The 22,355-nt window shown below is 37.8% G+C and overlaps 1 protein-coding gene across 2 annotated transcripts in view; it reads left to right on the top strand.

Annotated features, from left to right (window-relative positions):
- Window positions 1-22,355, top strand: part of LOC114154929 (GDNF family receptor alpha-2-like) — a 96,271-nt gene that overhangs the window by 61,272 nt on the left and 12,644 nt on the right. Inside the window, exon 8 of one of the 2 annotated variants that reach the window (XM_028034428.1) lies at window positions 11,756-12,850. The exons of the other annotated variant lie outside the window; for it this stretch is intronic. Within the exon in view, the coding sequence (XP_027890229.1) occupies window positions 11,756-11,881 (126 nt within the window). The 3' untranslated portion in view covers window positions 11,882-12,850. Of the gene's footprint in view, window positions 1-11,755; window positions 12,851-22,355 lie in introns of those variants that run through there. 2 annotated transcript variants of the gene reach the window in all.

The following is a 22,355-nucleotide window of genomic DNA, read 5'->3' as shown; positions in this document are numbered from 1 at the left end:
ACTCAACATAAAGCACCGTTCACATTAGAATCCTGACATCTATTGACGCAATCAGCATTTTTAAAAGGCATTTCATAATAGGATCATTTGGCTTTACCCAGGATGATGACATCCAATTGAAATATCATATTTTATCCCAAAGAATAGAAACTTAAAAAAGAACTGAACGATGCAGGATTTAATCTGGATTATAGGCTCTAAAATAGTGGCTCAGTGCCCGCCGTCTGTTTAATTCCATCTACTTTGAAGACTTCCATCAACTCCACTTAAACTGGGTTCTCTGGTCTATCTGAAAAAGAAAAAACAAATGTTGCAATACTGCAGAAATGTATAAATGTTTGTCTTTTAATAGAACCGTTTTTCATTTCCCTCTTCAAATAAATGTGAAGATGACAGCAGCATATTGTCCGTGGCGGACTGCCGTTTTCCCTCACTTTGTTTCTCCTGAATGGGAAAGAAATATTTCACCCTGCACTTTCAAGCCAAGAGCAGCTGGCTGTCAGATTTGATTATTTCTCACAATGAAATATAGTTGCATTTTACAGATGTATTTTAGATAGGCAATGCAGGTGACTAATGACCCAGCTCACCTTTGCAGGAGACCCTCTTACCCAATTTGGCAGAATTAGAAAGCGTATCATAAAACAATGCTTTGTAAAGCATTCTGCCGCTGTTATTATTGTTTGTGTCATTCGTTTTATTTTTCAGTCACTGCTACAGATTTAAATCCAAGCAGTGTGAAGAGTTTATGAATGCAAATTTGTTTGTTGAATGACTGACTCCCATTAAGACATATCACATCGTAGTCATTAAATGGTCACACATCACCTGAGGCACTTATTGTTGTGCTTAATACGCAAACCTTCATTGTTGGAACAACAGCAAATTAAAACCTTAAAAACGTTGCAAAGAGGAGAATTAATGAACAAGCACCTCCGATAACAACAACATGTTTGGGGGATATGTACTGGAGACAAGGTGGAAGAGTGAGAATGGATGGCGCTTTCAGGAAAGGTTTGTGTGTGTCAGTATTGATGCACTGCTCAGTGCCTGTCTCACTGCAGCATGGTGTTTAATTTATTGTAAAAATGGTAATTAGGAAACAATAAGACGTGTGATTACTCAAGCAGGAAGTTTATAATTAGAGAGGGAGCTGTTAGGGACATTTTGGGCGGCCCTGTATTCTTAGACAACTGTGGCTGGCAATTAAAACCTGTCAAACGTCCATGGCAGATAAATTGGGGGAGTGTTGTTATGGTATGAGCTCTCTTGGCAAAAGAAAGCCTGTCCAAAACTGTAAATCTCACACCGACCAGCAAGCACAATGTAGTAACACAAGGCATCTGTATGTGTACACATAACAACAAATGATATGGGTAAAAGTGCGTGCCAGATGTTTGATGGATGGATAGACTTTATCATTTTTTTACAGAGTATATGCTAATCTGCAGCCTGGGGCTGTCCATGTCACTCATTTGGCTCCTTTATATGCTTTACAATATCTTCAGCCAATATAGTTGCATAATTATTCAAATGTCAGTGTCAGTTGTTGTTGACTTTAGCATTTAGAAAGTAAACATGTGGGCTGAAGCGCAGTCCTTTGAGTATTTTAAGGGTGCTTCCAAATGAGCTTCAATTGATTTTCAGCATGCATGACTAAGCCTCTTTTCCCCGCTGGACAGAGTTCACTTTAAGGTTTTTAAATGTCATAATTCCTTCATTCATACAAACAAAACAATAATTCTACCTAGAAGTTTAAAGTTCTAGAAGCAGACTTTACCATAGAGCCTAATTTCTTGCTCCAGTGTTTTATTGAGGGGTTTTAACTTTTCTTTTTTTTCATGTGTATATCAGACACTTGACACCCCTAGAAATTTGACACAATATGTTTTTGTTGAACAGACAAGCTTTAAGCACTGAAGAGGAGTATTGATGTTGCTTAGCACTATAAAATATATCATAAGTGAAACCCTTAAACTCCTGATCTGTCAGCAAACTTCAACATTGTTAAACTATCTTGGATAATTGACAGATACGGATTCGTCCAACAATTGATGGGTCCATTAATGTATGCTTGAATGGGTGAGTGACTGATTATACTGTAAAGCGCTTTGGAGTACTCAGACTTGTTCTAGCGTTATACAAATGCACCGCATTTATCATTTAACGAGGACTGTAAAATCCCATTCAGAAGATTCACAAGAAATATGCTTTATTTCCGAGAAAACTTTGTTCAGCTTCATTGAATGCGTGTGTGCTGTAGAAACTGGCTTCTCTTTTGTAAGGTCTGAGTAAGACCTTTGTTTTCACTTTGTCTTTTAACTGTAAGATGGGTTAGCAAAAGGACTTTGCCAAGGTCAGACATCCCACATAAAAGCTTGAGTTTGGTTTGGTATAAAGTAAGTAAAAAGAAAAAGGAACATAAAGACAGCATCAAACAAGGCTTTGTGGAATGTTTCATGTTCTGCATGACAGATACAAGAAGATATGAATGGTAGAGAAACACTGATATGTTGTTTGCATGCGTTTGAAGAAAGATGAGATGGTTGGGAAAAGAATGGACACTATTACTGTCTGCAGTAAGGACCAGTAGGCTTGGTGCTGCTTTCTTCTGAATGCCATGTCTGCTTTGTACATGTGTAAAACAATGTGCCTTTTCTGTCAGTTATGCTATATAATTCAGATATACTAAAGAGAAATCATTTTACCACATGATTGCTCAGAATGAGTGATTGCTGCAAAATTGACTCCATACCAGGAACTCAAAATTCTGCATTGGCTACACAAAAAAGAAGTTTGTTCACTGAAAAATCTGCAGTAATCTACTCTTGAATATAGAAAGCACTACACTCTTAAGGAAACTGAATAACATGCTATGCTAAACATGTGTACTGTAGATTCTGGTGAATTTATTAATTTCTCTCAAATTGCTTTATATTTTTTCTGAATTCCAGATTTTACAATCTAAACAGGCTGCCTTCTTTTATGCAAAAATGTTTCTACAGTTAGTTAGGTAATTAATGAATAACGTTTAACAATTTAATGGAAAAAAAACAATAATTTCAATGGGATTAATTTATTAATTTAACAATTTCAAACTTTAAACAAAGAAGCTCCTACCTTCATTGTGAACTTTAACAAGAGAGTCCTATAAAATAAAATGAAAATAAAATTCTGTATTTTATTGGTATTATTAAACTAATAATAATAAAAAGAATTAAAGCTGCGAGCAGCCTCGGGCGGCCCTCGCAGCAAGCGCCGCTCCGGCCTATTGGCCACCGCGGGGGTTCCAGCCACCGCAGAAGCTCTCGCGCATTTTCCAGAGCCGCAGCCCGTTCCCCACCGCAGAAGCTCTGCCGCAGTTTCCAGCACCGCCGCCCGCCAGCAGCCGCAGAAGCTGTCGCGCATTTTCCCTGCCCGTCCACCGGGCGACACGCGTGAATGCGTTCGGCGGCGCTCCCCGACGACCGTTAAAAAATCTGGTGCAGATCGGTCGATGCATCGAGGAGATATAGCCGATGTATCAACTTAGGGGGCGCAGTGGAGTAAAATTACATCTCAAACCCCTTGGGCTCTTTAGAGGTGAACAAAGGTCATACATATTCATTTTGGCGGCAATCGGATGATCCATGGGTGAATTAGAGCCAAACGTATGAATATGGCGAGGGACTGATATTCGCCATTTGGCCACGCCCACACGGTTCAGCCAGCAGCGAGCATTGACAGAGCTCATCATCCGAATCATCTTGATTAGGTCAAGAGAGCCATAAACAGAGCTTTCCAAGGAAAAAACGGCACTTCCTGTTCTGAGGGGGCGGGGCTTAGATGACGTCATAATATGATGACGTAGGATCGACAGGCATCCCAACAGGATCACTCAGGCGTGGAATGTAGAGGCAAACGTATACAAACGGCGTTGCCGCCATTGAATACTCTTGGCACTTTAAAGCAAGCGACACCAACTTCCTATCTGTCATCCAACACAGAATCACCTTGATTAGGTCAAGAGAGCCATAAACAGAGCTTTCCAAGGAAAAAAACGGCACTTCCTGTTCCGAGGAGGCGGGGCTTAGATGACGTCATAATATGATGACGTAGGATCGACGTGCATCCCACCAGCATCACTCAGGCCAAGTTTGGTGCAGAAGCTATCGACCGTTCACAGTAAAATATGAGACTTCCTGTTGTCAGGGGGCGTGGCCTAAGTGATGTCATCATTTGACCATTGGATATTATTGGACACCCGATGATGATCCATAACTGAAAGTTTGGTGTCTCTGTGAGTTTTTGTGTTAGAATTACAAATTTTTAATTTTTTCCTCTTTGTTACAAAATTGAACTCTGTCATTCCGTAGGGCAATGCTGCCCTCTGGTGTCGAATTACTGAAATAATGAAACTATTTCAGTGGACAGCAGAGGGCAGCATTGCCCTACAAACGACGAACATGGACTGTTTATCATGTAATTACACAGAAGATCTCTCTAATTCGTTCTGAGGGGGCGGGGCTTAGATGACGTCATAATATGATGACATAGCATTGTCAGGCATCACACTAGGATGACTCAGGCCAAGTTTGGTGCAGCTCGGTCGAAACATGTGGAATCTAGAAGCAAACGTATGGCATCGGCGTTACAGGTCACTTCGCCACGCCGCCACGCCCACCTGCTTCATCGCAGCCGGTCAGGGCTTGAATCCACAACACACCAACATGTCTTCTGTCTCTGGACACAGTTTCATGTTGATTAGGTCAAAGGGCTAAGATAGCAACCGTTCACAGTAAAACATGACACTTCCTGTTCTCAGGGGGCGTGGCCTAAGCGATGTCATAATTTCACCACAGGGTATTTTAGGACACCTAATGATGATCAATTACTGAAAGTTTGGTGTCTCTGTGAGTTTCTGTGCAGGATATATAAGAGTTTCGTGTTTCATGGCGAGTAGGTGAACTTTGACCCCTGGTAACCCCCCTTCAGCAAGCTCATACAGTCACCGTTTTGATAACTTTAAGTCAAACATGGCTTTTGATCAGACTGACAGAGTTTTAAGCCCATCAATCGAAATCCCTAGGAGGAGTTCGATCAAATACGAAGGCTGTAAACGTCAAAATCGAGGTCCAAAATGGACCTTCAATACAAAATGGCCGACTTCCTGTTTGGTTTCGACCATGGCTCTAATAGACTTTTTTGTACGTCCTGACAAGATACATATGTGTACCAAGTTTCGTAATTCTAGGTTAAAGCATGGCTTGGGGCTGTTCATTTAAAATACTCTAGGGGGCCCTATAGAGAAATTAGGCCACGCCCACCAAATTTTGTTATGAATTCCTGTCGGTGGGTGGATAAGGATCCATCCTAGTGAGTTTGGAGCAGCTGGGCCCGAAATTGTGGAATTCAGAGCCAAACGTATGGCAACGGCGTTACAGGTCACTTCGCCACGCCGCCACGCCCTGCTGCTATGTCAAAGCCGGTCGGGGTTAGAATGCTCAACACACCAACATGTCTTCTGTCTCTGGACACAGTTTCATGTTGATTAGGTCAAAGGGCTAAGATAGCGACCGTTCACAGTAAAACATGACACTTCCTGTTCTCAGGGGGCGTGGCCTAAGTGATGTCATCATTTGACCATAGGGTATTGTAGGGCACCCGATGACGATCAATCACTGAAAGTTTGGTCCCTCTATGTGTTTTTGTATAGGAAATATAAGAGTTTCGTGTTTCATGGCGAGTAGGTGAACTTTGACCCCTGCTAACCCCCCTTCAACATGCTCCAAAACTCACCAATTTGATAACTTTAAATCAGACATGCCTTATGATCAGACTGACCAAGTTTGAAGTCGATCAATCGAAATCCCTAGGAGGAGTTCGATCAAATGCAAAGGCTGTAAACGTCAAAATCGAGGTAAAAAATGGACGTTCAATACAAAATGGCCGACTTCCTGTGATGTTGGCTTATAACATTAAATGTGAGTTCTGAGTCTTTTGGTGAGCTCTACAAGTGTACCAAATTTCATGTCTCTACGATGAAGTACGTTCATACCATTGTGTCAACAGAAAATTGCTAGTTGCCGGCGTTGAGCAATTTTTTTTGCGATTTTTGCGACAACCTTAAAATTCAAAATTTTTAAATTTTCTAGTCGCGACCGCCAAGTTTGGTGAGTTTTTGAATATGATAAAGCCCCCAAAAAGGCACACGAAGAGGTGGGAAGAATCGTAATAATAAACAGTACAGATACAATAGGCCTTCGCAGCGCTTTGCTGCTCGGGCCTAATGATTTGTATTGATTGATATCTGCCTTCAACGACTCTGGATCGCAAATGTGCAAACCCGTGTCAATTTTCCAAAATGACAACAAAAGACAGTTTCTGCTGAGGAACTTTGTACAGGCAGGAGTTTGCAGAAGTGCCAAACAAATGACTTTTTGTTTTTGTTGTGTTATGCTAGCGTGCTGCGCTGTGTTCAGATCTGTAGCTCTTATCTGAATTCAATTGAGTGCAGCGGACCTGAACACAATGCTGATCCCTGCCTGAGCAGATTATATCAAGCAGGAGGAGGCTGTAGCTAAGGCTCACTGTTGCCCCCTACAGCTCAGTTGTAGAAATTGAACTCTGTTCAGTTTAAATTGAAAACCTGCCTCTGCGGCTTCTGAGTTGATCAAATTTTGCTGCCACTTCATAAACATACATCGGCTCATAGCGAGTGCTAATTTCCACCTCTGGATATAACTTAGATTGAATTATAATCTATTCCCAAAGCAGACTGCATGATTGCGTTGCATGAGAATGAGCTGGACTGCCATGAATTGAATACAGACAACAAAAAGTTAATTTTGTATAATGAGAAATAGTCTTTGTTTATTTTGTAAAGCACCACAAGTTAACGTTATGAATTGGTGCTATTTAAACAAACTGCACTCAAACAAAATTTAATCGAGGTCTGACAATTTAAATCAATATCTTTTCCAAGAAGCTGTATATCTTTAAAGGAATCACATTAAGATAAAATGTACGACAAAAAGACTATCATGTTGTTTTTTTTAGGAATTCTTGTGTCTTTAAAAATCAGATGAAATGAAAAGTCTTTACAGCACTTATACTTGCAGAACCTCTGGGAAGCTGCAGCTGTCTGCTTTCTCTTGTAACCTTTGTTTATTTTAAGCTCTGCTGAACGGAACAGAGCATGGACAGCAGCTACATAACTCGATTACCCAATAACTTGCCTTGGGAAATGAAGCCCTGTTAACTGTAAACTTGAAAATGAACTGATTGACAATAAAAAACTGATCTCAGCAGGAGGAGCTGGTTCAATGAAAAATCACATATAACCTGAGCAGTTTGTTCGTGGCACTTTTGAATGTTTGAAACCCTTTTTTTTTCTGTGGTTGACGAAATATGAGCGAATGAGTGCATGAAGCTGGCTTTGTTCTGTCACAGTGTTTGCGTGCATCTCCTGCTCGTGTTCAGTCACCCGTTAATATGTGTGCGTGTGGGCGTGTGTGTGCGTGTGTTACCCTTCTCTCAGGCCTCTGTATGGATGTGTGGATATTGGCTGCAGACAGCGATCTGGACTCATGTCAACAGGCTGCTGCCACACATCACTGCCCCTGCTAATTAATTGGCTTTTAGTTGAGGATGTGTTTGGTGCATTGTCAAGTTACCCACTGCTGTCCCTGCATACATTTCTCTTTGGTAACATTTCATAATACTATTTAGCTATAAGTGATTTATAACTATTAATGAGGAGTTATAGTGGATGAAAGAGTGGCCAACCATAATTAAATATTTGTTTTTCTTTTCATGCACTAAATTTCTAAAATGAACAAAAGTGCATTTTCTATAAATTTTGCATAACAGAACAGTAATGTTATTTCAGTAGTGAAACTCATGTAGCTTGTAGAAAGTTTGCCCATTGTGGAACAATGAAGGATATTTCTACTCTATGTTCTCTATTCTCACAAATTACTTACATGCAGAGTGATAGATTGTGTTAATTTAGATTATTATGGTTTACAGCGAATAAAAACCCAAAATTCAGGCTCCTCAGAAATGTTTGCATGTTATGGGTTTTTTTTTTCCCTGAGAAATTATCTTTAATGACAATGTTCTGTTATGGCCATGTCATAACCTACACAGTCACAGGGACATTTTTCAGCAACATGTTGTTTGTCACCATTGACAAGAAGGATGAGCTGAAAGTGTTCATCGCTAAAGAAGCTGGCTGTTCACGGCATCAAAACTTAAATGGAAGTGTGGTGGGAAAAAAAGCACAAGCAACAGGGATATACCTGCAGGCCAAAGAGGATTGTAAAGAAAATACTTTTGAAGATTTTCATAGATATTCACAAGATGAGGGTTGCAGCTGGAGTTTAAAAAGTCGCTACGCAGATTTAACCAAATTCCTAGTTTTAAAGCTGTCCATGACAGAGCTGTTCGTCAGTGGTCCAAAGTCCTTTTCAAGTCAAAGTCAACTTTGCATTTGTTTGGAAAATCAAGTTATCAGCTGGAAAGTTTCCCTCTGAAGAAACAATTAGATTAACTAATGCAACAGAAGTCCTTGGTCCACTCTGCTCTATCAAGTCCAAACTTATTCACGTCTGCTCACACTGCAAACAGTACCATCACCTGGTTTAATAATATGGCACCACTGTGTTCGGCCAGCAAACGGCCCTGACTAAAATCCAACAAGAAATCTATAAATTATGTTAAAGAGGAAGAGAAAATACTCCAGAGCCAAAAATGCAGACCGGCTGACTCAACCTGGGCAGTGCAAAGATAATTCATGCAAAAGCAACCTTGACCAAGTAATAGTGTACAGCACATAGACATACAGTCAGTTGATATTTCCGAAAGATAGTGAAATGGTAAAATTTTCTTAAAAACTAGATTTTTTGTTGTAATTAACATTAACTGAAATAAATTCTGAAAATATACTATCTGTGTAATGAAAAGATATGTTGTTTTTTTAGAACAGATTTTCTGAAATAAATTAACTGAACATTTTCTTTGCTTCTTCTCAGCTACTGTCATAGGACTTTTTTTTATTTCTCTTACTCTTTGTTTATTTAATATATTTCACCACTTTCTCATTTCTGAGAAATGTTGTTGTGGTGTAAGATGGGTGGAAACATCTGGGTAGAAGCTTTCTGTATGTGGAGAAATTACCCAATCTTGCAATCTTTGCAAAGCTCTTTGTAATCTTTGCAAGGGATGCTTTGGTGAAAATGAGGGGAACAGAAACGGTTTCATGTTCCGTATGAAGTGTTGCTGCAATGCTCTGTTGGACTGAAAATGGTGCCTCAACAAATTGACCAGGACTTCTGTCAGGTTGAACCTTAATAAAAGAAAGAAGAGGAAGACAATTGATATAGATTTTACACTCGAGCGGAGAGCGAGGCCAAAGACATCCCCATCTTAGTCTTTGAACCCACACTCTAAAGTCTCTTTTTCCCGCTCTTACTTTTATTGTCCTGAGGGCGATCCCTTGTTACATAGATGTTGACGGCTACTTGGTTCCTAGCTTTCAGTGATTGACAGCTTGTTTAAAAAGGGGCGGTGCAAACAGTAACACAGCTGCCGAAACACAGTCAGTTACAAGTCTCTACTTAAACAATGGTGCCATCCTGTCTTTGCATACCTTGTGGTTTTAGATGCAGTTCCCGAGATTCTCTGGGTCAGTTCCCGTCCCCCTCTGGGTCGTAAACTTCAGTTCTCGTGTCCCTCTAGGTCATAAAACTTTAGTCTTAGTCTTTGATGTCCTCTCCTGTTAGGTGTCAGCTCTTACTCTGGCTTCAGGCCATCTGCTCCCCAACTCAGCACACTTCCTGCTGCTAATATCACTGAAAGGCACACACACACCAAGAGCATACAGTACATGGATTCTCACAGCCCTAAGTATTTATATTTGTAATTAACATAAAAACCTATCAACTTCTTTAAATTGAAGACAAATGGTAATGCTTGATATTACAAGTATCCCTGAAAATGGGAGGAAAATTATTGCAAATATTAACAGCTTCATGGAGCAACATATAACAGAACCGACTGCAGTGTGAGTAACACAGGGAAACTCTGGAGGCCAAGAAATTTAATATCTGAACTCATTCTAACCTTTCTCTGCTTTAACGATTACAGTGTTATAAATGACCTTTTCTAGTTTCTACCCTGTACAACAACAACAAAAAAATCTCCTATGCGTAAGAAAAAAGTGCTTTGATTTCAAATAATACAGTGTTGAGAGTATTTTTCTTTTTCATTTTTTATTTTTATTTTTTGGAGTCACAAGATCCTGTAAGGCAGACCTTATGAAATATTGAAATTTCTGAGCCGCCGCTGGCTCCTGTAATGTAAGTTTGGCTTTGTAGCATGTTTTGCTTGTAAATAAAGTTGGTGATGAAAGCTTTAAACACTGTTTGGAGACTTCGTGGCACAAGCTAAAGGAACTGAAAAAAGAAAATGCACACAAGACGCTCTCCTTTGTTGCCAATTTGTTTAAAAGAGAAAGGATCATACTAAGCTGCAGAAGCTTGAGAGACTCTGTGCTGTAAAAAAAGTTTTGTCGCCTTACAGATTTCTTTCTGATTTTTTTTTCTTTTTGGTCAAACTTAAAAGATTCAGATCCTCAGAAAAAATTTATTATCAGACAAAGATAACCTGAGAAAAGTTCATTCATCAAGAAAAAAAGTTAGAAAAGCTAACCTTTGTGAAAAAAGTATTTGTCCCTAAATCTAATAACTGGTTGTCCCATCCTTTTGTGAAAGCTGACATTCTGCTGTGTTTACCACCATTGCTCTGCTGCATAACCCAAGTGAGTCTGAACTTAATGTTACAAACTGATAGTCGATCAATTTCTTTAGGAATATTGAGGTAGAGAGCAGAGTACTTGGTTCCGTCAATGACAGCAAGTTGTTCAGATCCTGAGGCAGCAGAACAGTTCAATAAATCGTACTAACATCACCATGTTTGTCTACAAATCGTAGGACGATCTTTGCCTGAAATGCGGTGATAGGTAAAAGCCTAATGCAAATGTTTGTGTGTCTTCCAAAAAGATCCACATTTGTGTTTTCAGTAAACAGAAAACTTTCCAGAAGATCATGCAGATTTTGTCTGCAGTGATACTGAGCTAAAAACTCACTTCATTTCTTTCTTATTGTTAAATCCTTTGACTTTAACTGAGACACGTGAGGCCTGCAGTGTTTTCATTTCTTTTCCTTTTTTTTCTTCTTTCTAACCAGAAAATGTTATACTTCACAAGATCTCAAGAGCCGAACTCTTAGGAAGTCTCACAGCTCCTTCCTCCTGCAGCATTTGTGTATAATAGTTGTCTGACACCACATAAAGAGTGCCGAGCAGAAGATATGTAGGAAAGAAGCTACAAGAACTTATTTTTGCAGGATGAACAATATTTTTCTGTCTCTCGATATTCTTTTGGAGTAATTTTGATAGATTGGCCCCTGAGAGGAAGGTCACAGTTCAGTGTTTCCTCCAGAATAAGTCTGTATGAGGTCAAATACTTTTATATAAGACTTCATTTCATGGCAAAAATGTAAATATGTTTGATCAAATTGATGTTCATGGCAAGTACGATCTTCCATTAATAAATATAACTTCTCAGTTGGAACCTCTTCTTTTTTCCACCTCTAGCCTGCATCCTTAATACCCGTATCAATTGTGAAAACAGAAAAAAAAACAGAACAAGTGTCTGAGTCATGTCTAACCTTTTTAAATCTCTCCTCCTCTCTGTGTCTTCCTATCTGCACAGATTAGTAAAGAAAGGAACGGTGGCCTGGCCCTGGGAGAGGATCGCTCTCCCTGTCTGCATGCCAACGTCTTGGCTCTGCTTTCCAGCCCGGCTTTGGCTCTGATTTTGGCTCAGCTTGTCTTGTAGAACCGCCAGGAGGAGGAAAAAAAGAGGTCATGCATCCACAAGCTGATCCCAAAAGCAGAAGGTGTCATTTCTGAGACTCTTAATAAGAAGGCCAAATCGCTGGTGACAGTTGACGCTGAATGAAATTTGTAAAAGCGGACGAGATAGGAGGAAATTAATAACATTTTATAACTGAGAGTTTGAGGTTTGCGTGACGCATTGTCTGCGCAAAAGGCTTTCTAAAGGACCTTTGTAGAGAATGCTGGTAAGACCACTCATTGACTGTCTCATAAAAACACTGAAACTGAAGTTGTTGCTAAGACTTCTTCACTTAAAAAGGAAAAAAAAACATACAAGTGAACATCAACACAAGAACAAGAGACTGAAAATGAATTATTGTGGAGAGAAACCAGGAGCATGAAGTATATATAGCAAGAGCAACAAAGAAAGAGACTTTTTTTTTGCCTTGAACTGGCAAAAATCTTTACATGAAAGACCAGAGCACAAATTTAACGGTGTGGATGTAGGATGATTACATTCTGTCTTTTCAGCGCTATTGTAAACCTTACAGACTGTAAAGCCTTCTCAGTGTTCTGTGTGTTGGTATAATCTGTGACCATAATCAATCTGCAGTACGGAGCTTTCATTTGGTGCCACAGTATAATCCTCAAGCTGATGGCAAAAAGAACTAAAGCTAAAAGTTAATGGTTCTGTGCTCATTTAAGGTAATGTTGTTGACCGTGGGTGTTCACCATGCGTCCACCTGCAAATGTGTGTGTAATCCAGTCTCTATGTATATAAACAGCATTTTCTTTCATGTAACTTAATGATATCTAGTATTTTGAAAAGGACATTATTGTATGCTAAGACTGCTCATTATGGGTGCTGATGGAAGGCCTTCATTATCTGCATTTATATTTGTCTATTAAAGTTTAATCACAAATGTATAAAGCGACAAGATTAAATGAACTCAGTCTTTAAAAGCCATAACTCTTTGTGTCCTTATCATATTTTCTGAGTGTGAGTACTTGTACAGATCATTTAAACATTCATGTTGTACAACGAGCTTTTTAATGCATTTAAAATGTTGTGTTGCACATTTTGCATAAAAAAAAAAAAAAAAAAGGGGGTTTACTAGCCAGGTTCTGGGTCAAATACAGACTGAGAAAATTCTGTGTTAATTCATAAATAATTATCATATATAATGATAAATATATATATAAACAGAGAGAGGGAGAGAGAGAGAGAGAGAAAGAGAGAGAGAGAGTAGTATTGAGTTAAATCCTCCTTAAAAAATTTAGAGGAAAAATACAAAGCAATAGCAGAAGTTACTACAAAATACAAATTTGAAAGGTGCTAAATAGTTAAAAGTCATGCTAATTAAATCCAACCCAATCCATTACCATTTAAAGATTACATAAAACAATTACACATTTCTCCCAGGACAGATTTAAGAAATCTTTGAAAATAGTATAGGATGTTATAGTCTGAAAATCAAAGACATTCTGCAAAAAATATTATTTTTTCACCCGGGAGTCTGTATTCTTCAGATTGACATGCCAAATAATACTAACATAAAAACTGAATAAAATAGTGCTTCTCTATACTCTATATACTGACACAAGTACTTGCATACTTTAGGTCAAAACTTTTTTGTAGGCAGCCAACATTTTAGTTTCAGTGCTCCATGACAGACAGAAGTTGGATAAATGAGCCACAGAAATCTCAACATGTTGTAGAAAACCTCTGGTTTTACTTTTTGGGGCTTGTATATATCTAGTAGTTTATATACTGCACATGATTTTGTAAATTCTTTCCAGATTATACACAACACGGAATAGGGTTAAATAAATGACACAATATTGTTTTTGTGTTCGGATAAGTAGTTTCATTTATTCTGAATTTTGTAGAATATCCACATTTATAAAACAAAAGCTCAACTGCCGTCTGTAGACAGAGTTTGAGAGTCGACTATTGTACTCAAGGCCATATATCCGTAACTCATCGTATAAAGTAAAATTACATAGGGTGTATAAATATAAAAATACTGCAGCTATTCCACATGTGGAATCCCACAACGGTCCCTATTAGGAGCGACTTGTCAAGTTGTCAACCTATCCCTTAAATAGGTTCCCTTGCTGACTAAAGGATGTTCCACGTGGGAAGGCTTGTTTCATCTGTTCACTGGTTCAAACAAAAAGAGCTGTTGTTTTCAACGACGACAGAAAGGATGTCAAAGCTGAACTAAAATGCCTTCATTTGTAAGAGGAAAAAAAAAACTCAGCGAGGCGGTGTGGATTCAGTTTCAACATTCATTTAGAAACCACTGCCATGATGAACAAGGAGTAATATTTTACACAATTTCACGTTCTCTCCAAGCCAATAGTCATACACTTTCATAGGGGTTTGTCGATGACAGATGTATTTTTAAATGTTTACTCCTACACCCGTTTTTTTTCCCCCTCAAAGTGAATGAATGTTTAAATTTGTTTCTCGCATACATTTTTTTTTTTTGTAGAAATATTTACATCTTCAGGCAAGAGATTAGCATAGTGCTGAGTCATGTAAACGTATACCATGAAACCGAGCGGTCTCAAATTAACAGCTGATTTAGAAAAAAATGTTTACAGTCTGTCGTGAATGAGGAATGCTAAATTAAACCCTGCCAAATGTGTTATTGCACAATGTGGCTGATCCACAGGATGGTGGGCTCTGGAAGAAATTACAGCCATTTCTGGATGAGCTGACTGGTCTGGGCTTTAGAGAATATACAGTAATACTTGAATCGCTTGAGAATGTAATTAAAGATTTCCTCATAAGCTTGGAACAGTAACATCCTGTTTGATGTTTTGGCACATTTACTTTGCATTTTATTATTTAATATTTTAATTTAATTGGAATAACACCAAGAAAAAAAGTACAACTTGTTCCTATTTAGGGCATGTCCACCCATTTTAACTTAAGTTTATATCTCTGACTACCTCCATCTAAAAAAATAAAAATACATGTCAAAGAATACATCAGCGCTTTGTTCCAGTTGTCACTGCACTGACAGTATTTACATGAAAGTAAGTCCACATCCCACACACCTATCAAGCGGCTCTCCTTTTATCTGTTCCTGGCAATGCTGCAGTCCTTTTTAAATTATAATATACCCCTTAAAGTTTACAGCACATGCTGTTCTATTTCATTTCCCAAGACAGGGAATACAGATACTGCATTTGGCTAAGTGAAAACAGAAAGTGGGTCCGACCATGAAAAAAAAAAAAAAAAACAGATAAGAAGAAAATACTATTTTAGTTTCAACAAATATCCAAACATCAACACTGAATGTCAGGCTCACACCCTGAGATTCTAAACTCTAAATAAATAAGTATACCAAGAGTTTCTTATCTTGTATTAATAACAATTCATGGGTAAAAATCTATCAAAGGCAAAGCTGAGCTATCACTTATCCAGGAGGAACAGCCTTGGTAGTCCATAATGCAGTAATAAAGTCCAGACCACAGGAAAGACAACCCAGTGTTTTTATTCTAGTTTTGTTTATATATATTATTCTTATTATTTTTTTTATCCAAGAGGCACAGCATTGTTTCACAGCACTGTAAACCTGCTAGGTTTCATTTGCATTTTCTTTTGAAATTACAAAATATGCTTTAACTCACTCCAGGAGAATGTCTTGGTTTGGTTTGACACCATGGCTCCTTTTTTATACCTTCAGTCACTTACATCTCTATATATTTTAGATTGGACATGAATAATTTAGTGCTTAGCAGAGTGCACAGCAGGATCATTACAGGAAGCCAAGTTGTAAACAAACTCCAGTATTTGTACCGGGGTGATAATGAGAGTGTGATGATGTTTCTGTGAAACAGTGCTTTACAAGATTATTCATACCCTCTGAATCTTTGTCATGTGACATGCTCAAAGTTCAGTGTTTTTATTTTAATTTGATCTGATGTACCAACACAAAGAAGCAGTTAATTGTAAGGGAGGGAGATAGTTTTCACTTAAAAAAAATACAATCACAAGAGTGACTTACAAATATATTCAGCTCCGTCTGTCAATATTTTATAATGAGACCTTTCACTGATATTACAGCTGCAAGTCTTTTTGTGTTATGTCTCTTTTTGATGGGCATGTAAATAGACTTTTCTCTACAATGCCTTGCCAAAACTATGCTTATGTTGAACATTTTTGAAGTCTTGCCACAGATACTCATTTGGATTTAGGCCAGACTTTGTCTCCACCATTTTAAGATAATTCTACAGAACTTTGACTTCATGACTTTGACTTGTGTTGATGTCCAGTTAAAAAGCAAAACTCCATCCCAATCTCAAGTCTGTCACAGCCTGACTCATATTTCTTTTACAGGGTTATCCCATATTTCACTTGAACTCTGAATTAATATCTTTGTCACTGTTATACTATGATACTACAACTCCCATGCTTCACTTGTTAAAAATCGTTAAACTGGATTTTTATGGCTTCCTTTGGAAAATGCCTTGCTTGTTGTGGTTCTTTATCAGATCATATTGACGATGGTGGCAAAGATGGTAGGCGGTCACCCCTGGTTAGATTCCCGCTCTGTTGTCGTGTCTGTTATGTTTTGGGCAAGACACTTCACTGGCCACTGCTGGAGGTCAGAGGCACCAAGACGCAGCCTCGCCTCTGTCAGTGTGTCCCAGGGCAGCTGTGGTTAATATCAAGTGGCTTCCTACTATCAAAGTGTGAATATGTGTGTGAATGACTAAAAGTAGTCTAAAGCTTTTTGGGGTCCTGTAGATTTCATAAAATATAAGCCATTTACCATCAAATACCAGATTTTTGTAGTGTATAACTAAGCAGATTCACACACACACACACGCCCACACCTGCACACAACCACCCAGGTTATTCTTTTTTCTCGTTAGGTGACTTTACTTATGGGAATCACAGTTTAGCAGAATATGCACACCACACCAGACTTTTATTTCTGAAAATATGTGATATAAGCATCATTCTTTCCATTTTGTGCAGCTGTTGCTGCAAAATACTTCCTGCCGATGAATCACATTTTGATTCGGTTAGTTGGTTGCTCACTTTTTCGGAAAAAAAAAAATATATATATCTTTATGCAGAGTGACTGATTATACAGTCGGCTTCCACAAAGGCATTCAGAATTGGCAGATGAATTAAAGGTTCTGACATGTAGAATAGGCAAATAAACTCATCAAAATTCCAACTCACCCTCCCTTCATACCCCCACCTCCTCCGTTCCACGAGTGAATTCACAGTAAAAAAAAAAAAACACACAAAAAAAAGACACAGGATATCAGCAGTTCTCTCAGGGAATGTAAAATGTTGAAAGGATGTGTATGCAGGACACATCCACTTCATGCTGCATAATTTAAAAATATATCTGGGATTTTACTGGTGATAGGGCTAATGCAGGGGAACAGCAGTGGACAAGCTCAGAGAAAAGGAGAAAAAATATTAAAGCTTTTTTTGTAGGAGGGTAAAAAAATGAACTCTGACAGCATGCTGTCGATATTTGATGTTAATCTTAAATTATATGGTTGTCTTTGTATGCCGGTGCAATTTAAGTTTTTCAGACACAAACCCATCAGATGTGTGTCTATGTGTGGAGCAAAGTACTTAGCTTTACATCTTCAGAGCGCAAAGCACAATCAAAGTAGCTGGCAGTCCTTTTTTGTCCTGTGCTTTTGCTTATGGTTGTCTCTTTCTCAGCATGTAAATAAACAAGGCTGTGTGCTTGAGGAAATGATTGGGAAGGCGTAAACAGTCTTGAACAGGAAATCTTGCTAGAGGAGCAGTTTTTTTTCTCTCTCTCTCTCTCTCTCTCTCTCTCTCCTTTAGTGAATCCTTATGGTTTCCAGTTTGTTTCCTCTCTTTACATACATCTAAGAGAGGAAAAGCAGAGGAGGCAGGTAGTGGAGCGGTTTTGGGGCCATGGGAATAAGAAGGTGGCAGGTAGCTGTAAATTTCACAGTTGATTAATGAGTCAGTGGGATGATGTCTCTTATCAACACTCTGCACATGGCTGAGAAAGAAGAAAGGTTTACCAAGGATAGCAATGCTCCAATCACAGATGGCTCCCATTGCTGTCCCATCACCCCTTTCTTTGCTCACCCACCTGTTTTTGTAAATGCTCTTCTTCTCTTCTCCGATATGTTTCAGCTGATGAAATGCGCCACATTGCGTGAGAGTTTTTTTTTTTGTTGCTTTTTTTTTTTTTTTTTGCTTGGGAAAGTCGTGATGCATTTGTTGTGGAGTTCTCAGAGTGTGTTTGCTGGAAGATCAACACAGGAACTGATGCAAAGTCTTGTAATGAGCTGGTAATATGACTTTTGTCATCATGTAGAAGTAAAGAGTAGTCTGTCAAAACCTAGCTATGGAGAAAAAAATATGTTTGAATATATTTAACTCTGATGTTCTGGATAAATCTGTGTTTAAAACACGGTTTCTTTGAAGTATTCACCTGTCTCCTTGAACTTTTTCACATTCTGTCCTTTACAGCAACGCATTTCAGGGAATTCAGCTGGTGTTTCGTCTTGTAGATAAACACGAAGGACCATAAATGTGAAGTGAAAGAAAAGTAAAACCAGTACATTAAAGAAGTCAACTTATTGGCTCAGTCCACCTTTATAATGTAATTTCTGCAGAAATAGATTCTCTGTTTAGGCCTCAAAGGTTTTTAGAGGACATTAGTGATGAAACAACAAAATAAAGAACAAAGCTAAACGATACATAGCGCTTTCAGCATCTGAAAACTGTTACATTTAACATCTGGAAATAAAACGACATGGTCGTCTACATTAAGTGACAGATTGGGTATGTAGAGTTTTAATGAGAGAAGCAGCAAATTGGCTAACATGAACCCTGGAGGAGATCCACAGCTCAGGTGGGAATTGTCCGCATGGAAGTGATGCAAGAAGAAATTCATGTTTTGAAATGAAGACAAAATAACATAGTGAGCATCTTTAACTCAAAGTATTTTTAAACAATATATGATGTCAAAATACCTTTATGTTACACACCTGTGCATGTCATCCACAAATCATACAATAATACATACACTTTGTCATGTGTACTGGTCTTCGTTTTGTTGTTTTTATTAAAAATAATCAGATTTTTTTGTACTTTTAAGAAATACCAATTAAACTTTGCCCCTGACTTCCTTCTAAGATATTCTGCCAGTGCTGCATAAACAAGAAGCAGCTCAGTCCCAGAGGTGCTGCTTTAGTCTAATGGTTTTTTCTGGTTGGAAATTACAAATCATGTTGAACTAACTGACATTTCTATTTTATGAAAATGAGCTCCACTTTTCTCATATTTTCAAAATAGCAACTTGAAAGCTAATAAACACCTTAGTTAATAACATATTTGCTATACAAATATGTAAGCATGCTGTCAAATTCAATTTTATTCTCAAATTTCTGTATTTTCCAAAACCCCCAAACTCCTTTTTACTACATTGATATTAATAATGGTTCATCACAGCTTGGAGCATTTTTTAATAGTTTTAAAGTGTATTTCAGTGTAGTTCATACACAGTGAAATGTGTGTATTTGCTCGATTTACAAACTTTTTTAGTCCTTCTGATAATGCACACAAATGTCTAGGTTTAAACCTATTTAGAGCAAGCTGCTCTGTTTCGTCCAATAGAGAAACTATATCAGGAGAACTTATAGATTTAACTTTGGCTTGTGTCTAAATAAAGTTTTTTGTGTCTTTGTTGTTTAGACCAAGTGTAATTTCTCAGTGGAAAGTACACCTTGCAGTTTGCAAAAGGTTGTGTTCTGAACAAACACAGGAAATACTTAAACAAAAAAGAATGCCCTGGTCTGATCTGAGGAAATGTAAAGTTTTTGGTGTAGATACTCATAACTCTAAATCTATTATCCACACAGTATTTGCAACAACATGCTGTGGGCATGAAATTGTACAGCAAGGACAGGAAAGCTGAGAGGTTGTAATTACAATGAGATTGTGTCTACCAAAGCACAGGAGGGTATTTTTTACATCCAAACTTAAATCCAGTCAAGATTAAGCTTAAACTATTTCACAAAAATAAATGTGCAACAAGTTCAAAATCTATGGCAAGCACAGAGAAACTTGGTTCTACAAAGTATTGACTAACAGTTTGTGACACACATTGTTTTTGTTTGTTTTTTTCCTTTTTTTAAGGGACAATGCTGAAATACAGAGCAGCAGAACAGGATCTGTAAAACAACAAAGTATTTATACCAAATACTAATTCACATCTGTAGTCTCTGGTTCTTTGTAATTATTTGTAGAATATTTCTGAATTTATCATTTTCCTTCCACTTTAAAATTACACAGTTTATAAAAGTAACATGAGAAAATGTGAAAAACTTTGGTCAACAATGCTCACATGTGTGAACTTTTGTTAACTATTTATGGCATTCACTAATGGCTTCTCAAACCAAAGCCATGCAAGCTCAGAACCTCACTTCTTTTGAAACCAGGGTTCATAAATCTGTGCATAAACATATTGATAATATGTTTATGTACTATAAACATAATAATATAAAGGAGAGAAAGACAAAATAAAACATATTCCAGCTGACAAACAAATTTAATGTAATGGAGTTCCCCCACTGATACATGTAGCAGACATGCTCATAAGATTAGATACACTGTATCTCTTTAATGCCAGAAAAAAGGAGAAAAAAAATAGTTTGTTTTTTTGTCGGAAGCAGTAAGCCCCATAATTTCCTCTGTGGTTCATTTGTTCCAGAAAAGGTGTTAGTATTTTGTTTATAATGTGATAAACTCCCACTGGTTGATAGAACTGCACAATGTTAGTGGCAGCTGTAGGAAACAGAAGTGATTAGAAAGAGACAAACGATGTAGCGGAGGAGCATACCGCAAAGCATAAAGTATTAGTCTCCCGGGGTAAAATATTTGCTGTCTAAAAACAACTGTCAGTCTAGCTTTAGAGTTTAAAAAAAAAACCCTGCACTGAGGCGCTTTTTTTCCTGTTGTGGCACGGAGCTTGAAAGCTTTTCTGTTTGTGTCCTTGATCCATAGGATATACCGATAAAACATTAGACCATGCTGCTGCGTTGATGCAAGTCTGTCAAACTCATTTTCATTTCCAGCCATATCAAGATCATGAAAGTCCTCAAAGGACTGGCTGTGGCAGGATGTATTGAGAAAATCACGTATTAACAGATTGTTAGAATATTGTGGCTTTCTTTGGATTCAGTGAGTATTCATTTATTCTACCTTTATTTAACCAGGATAAATCTCTTTTACAAGGGTTTCCTGATAATGATACAGTTAATATTTATAATATTTAACATCTTTTCACATTGGTGTAATTTGCCACTATATCATATAACATGCTACCAAACAGAAAAGCTGCTTCAATGTAAAAAAAGAAACAAAAAATAATTTGTCTGTAGTGTTTTGAGAAACATTTTAATTGGTTTAGTTGGAGGTCAGTCATGATGTAACAGCATTTATAGGAACTGAATAGGGCCACTTTTCTTTGTGAAGTGTTTCATGGTCAAATTACTTTGATAACTGCGTTAGGTGATAAGAACACCTGCAGATTCCTTCACACAAAATGTTTGAGAGAAACAAAGTGTTCTGTCAAATCCTTCAAAAATGTTTGAATGAAATCCTTGAGGATTGTGAAGAATTGAAATGGCAAAGTTTCATTAGATTTTTGTAATACCATATTTGTCTTCCATATAAAAAGTTATAGAAATGTAAAGTTAAATGACAACTCTGCCACAGAAGGACACAACTTCTCAGACTGATTGTTCTTTCAAATTACGGTATCTTTGTAACTACCAGAAACATGAACACAGTTTTTCCCCCAAGGTTAATACAAAAGCCTGAATATTTTAACGTATTTTTGTAAGTGATAGACAGAATACTTCTATCTGCATTGTTATCTACCAGGCTGGTTGAGTTGGAGAATCTGCTGCTGACAGCTATTGCAAATTTTGGTGCAGGAGAAGGAAAAAGGGACCAAAGCAATCTGCTGCAGTTCTGGCTTCATAAAAAAACAAGTCGTACACGTTTACACATGTATGACACACAGGGTCATACGTGTTCACTCACTAACCTCTTTTCTTTCTCCTTAATTTACAGTTGCCATGTATCTTCTACTGTGATAAAATCTAATTAAGAGAGAAGATAGTTCCAGTGTGTTACAAATGGCATCATTACTGATTTAGACATCCCTATTTGATGTAATTCCGCCAATCAGATGTTGGTAAAGTTTTAAGTATCTGCTGTCATGCATGACCTAGAGTTCACTGTTAATTAAATTAGCAAAAAAAAGAAAAAGTTTTTGTCTGTTTGATGCCTTTTGCATCTCTTGTGTTTGTGACTGATGAGACGGTAACAGCGTCCTGTCATTGAAATAGATCCAAATTGCTCACGTCTTCTGGAGCTGATTGATGTATTTAGTGCAATCTGTTTCATGAATCCAAAACGGAAATAAAGCAAATAG

This window comes from Xiphophorus couchianus, chromosome 12, assembly GCF_001444195.1.
Source record: "Xiphophorus couchianus chromosome 12, X_couchianus-1.0, whole genome shotgun sequence".
Taxonomy (NCBI): domain Eukaryota; kingdom Metazoa; phylum Chordata; class Actinopteri; order Cyprinodontiformes; family Poeciliidae; genus Xiphophorus; species Xiphophorus couchianus.
Note: the sequence above shows the minus strand (reverse complement) of the source record. Positions and strands in the feature narration are given on the sequence as shown.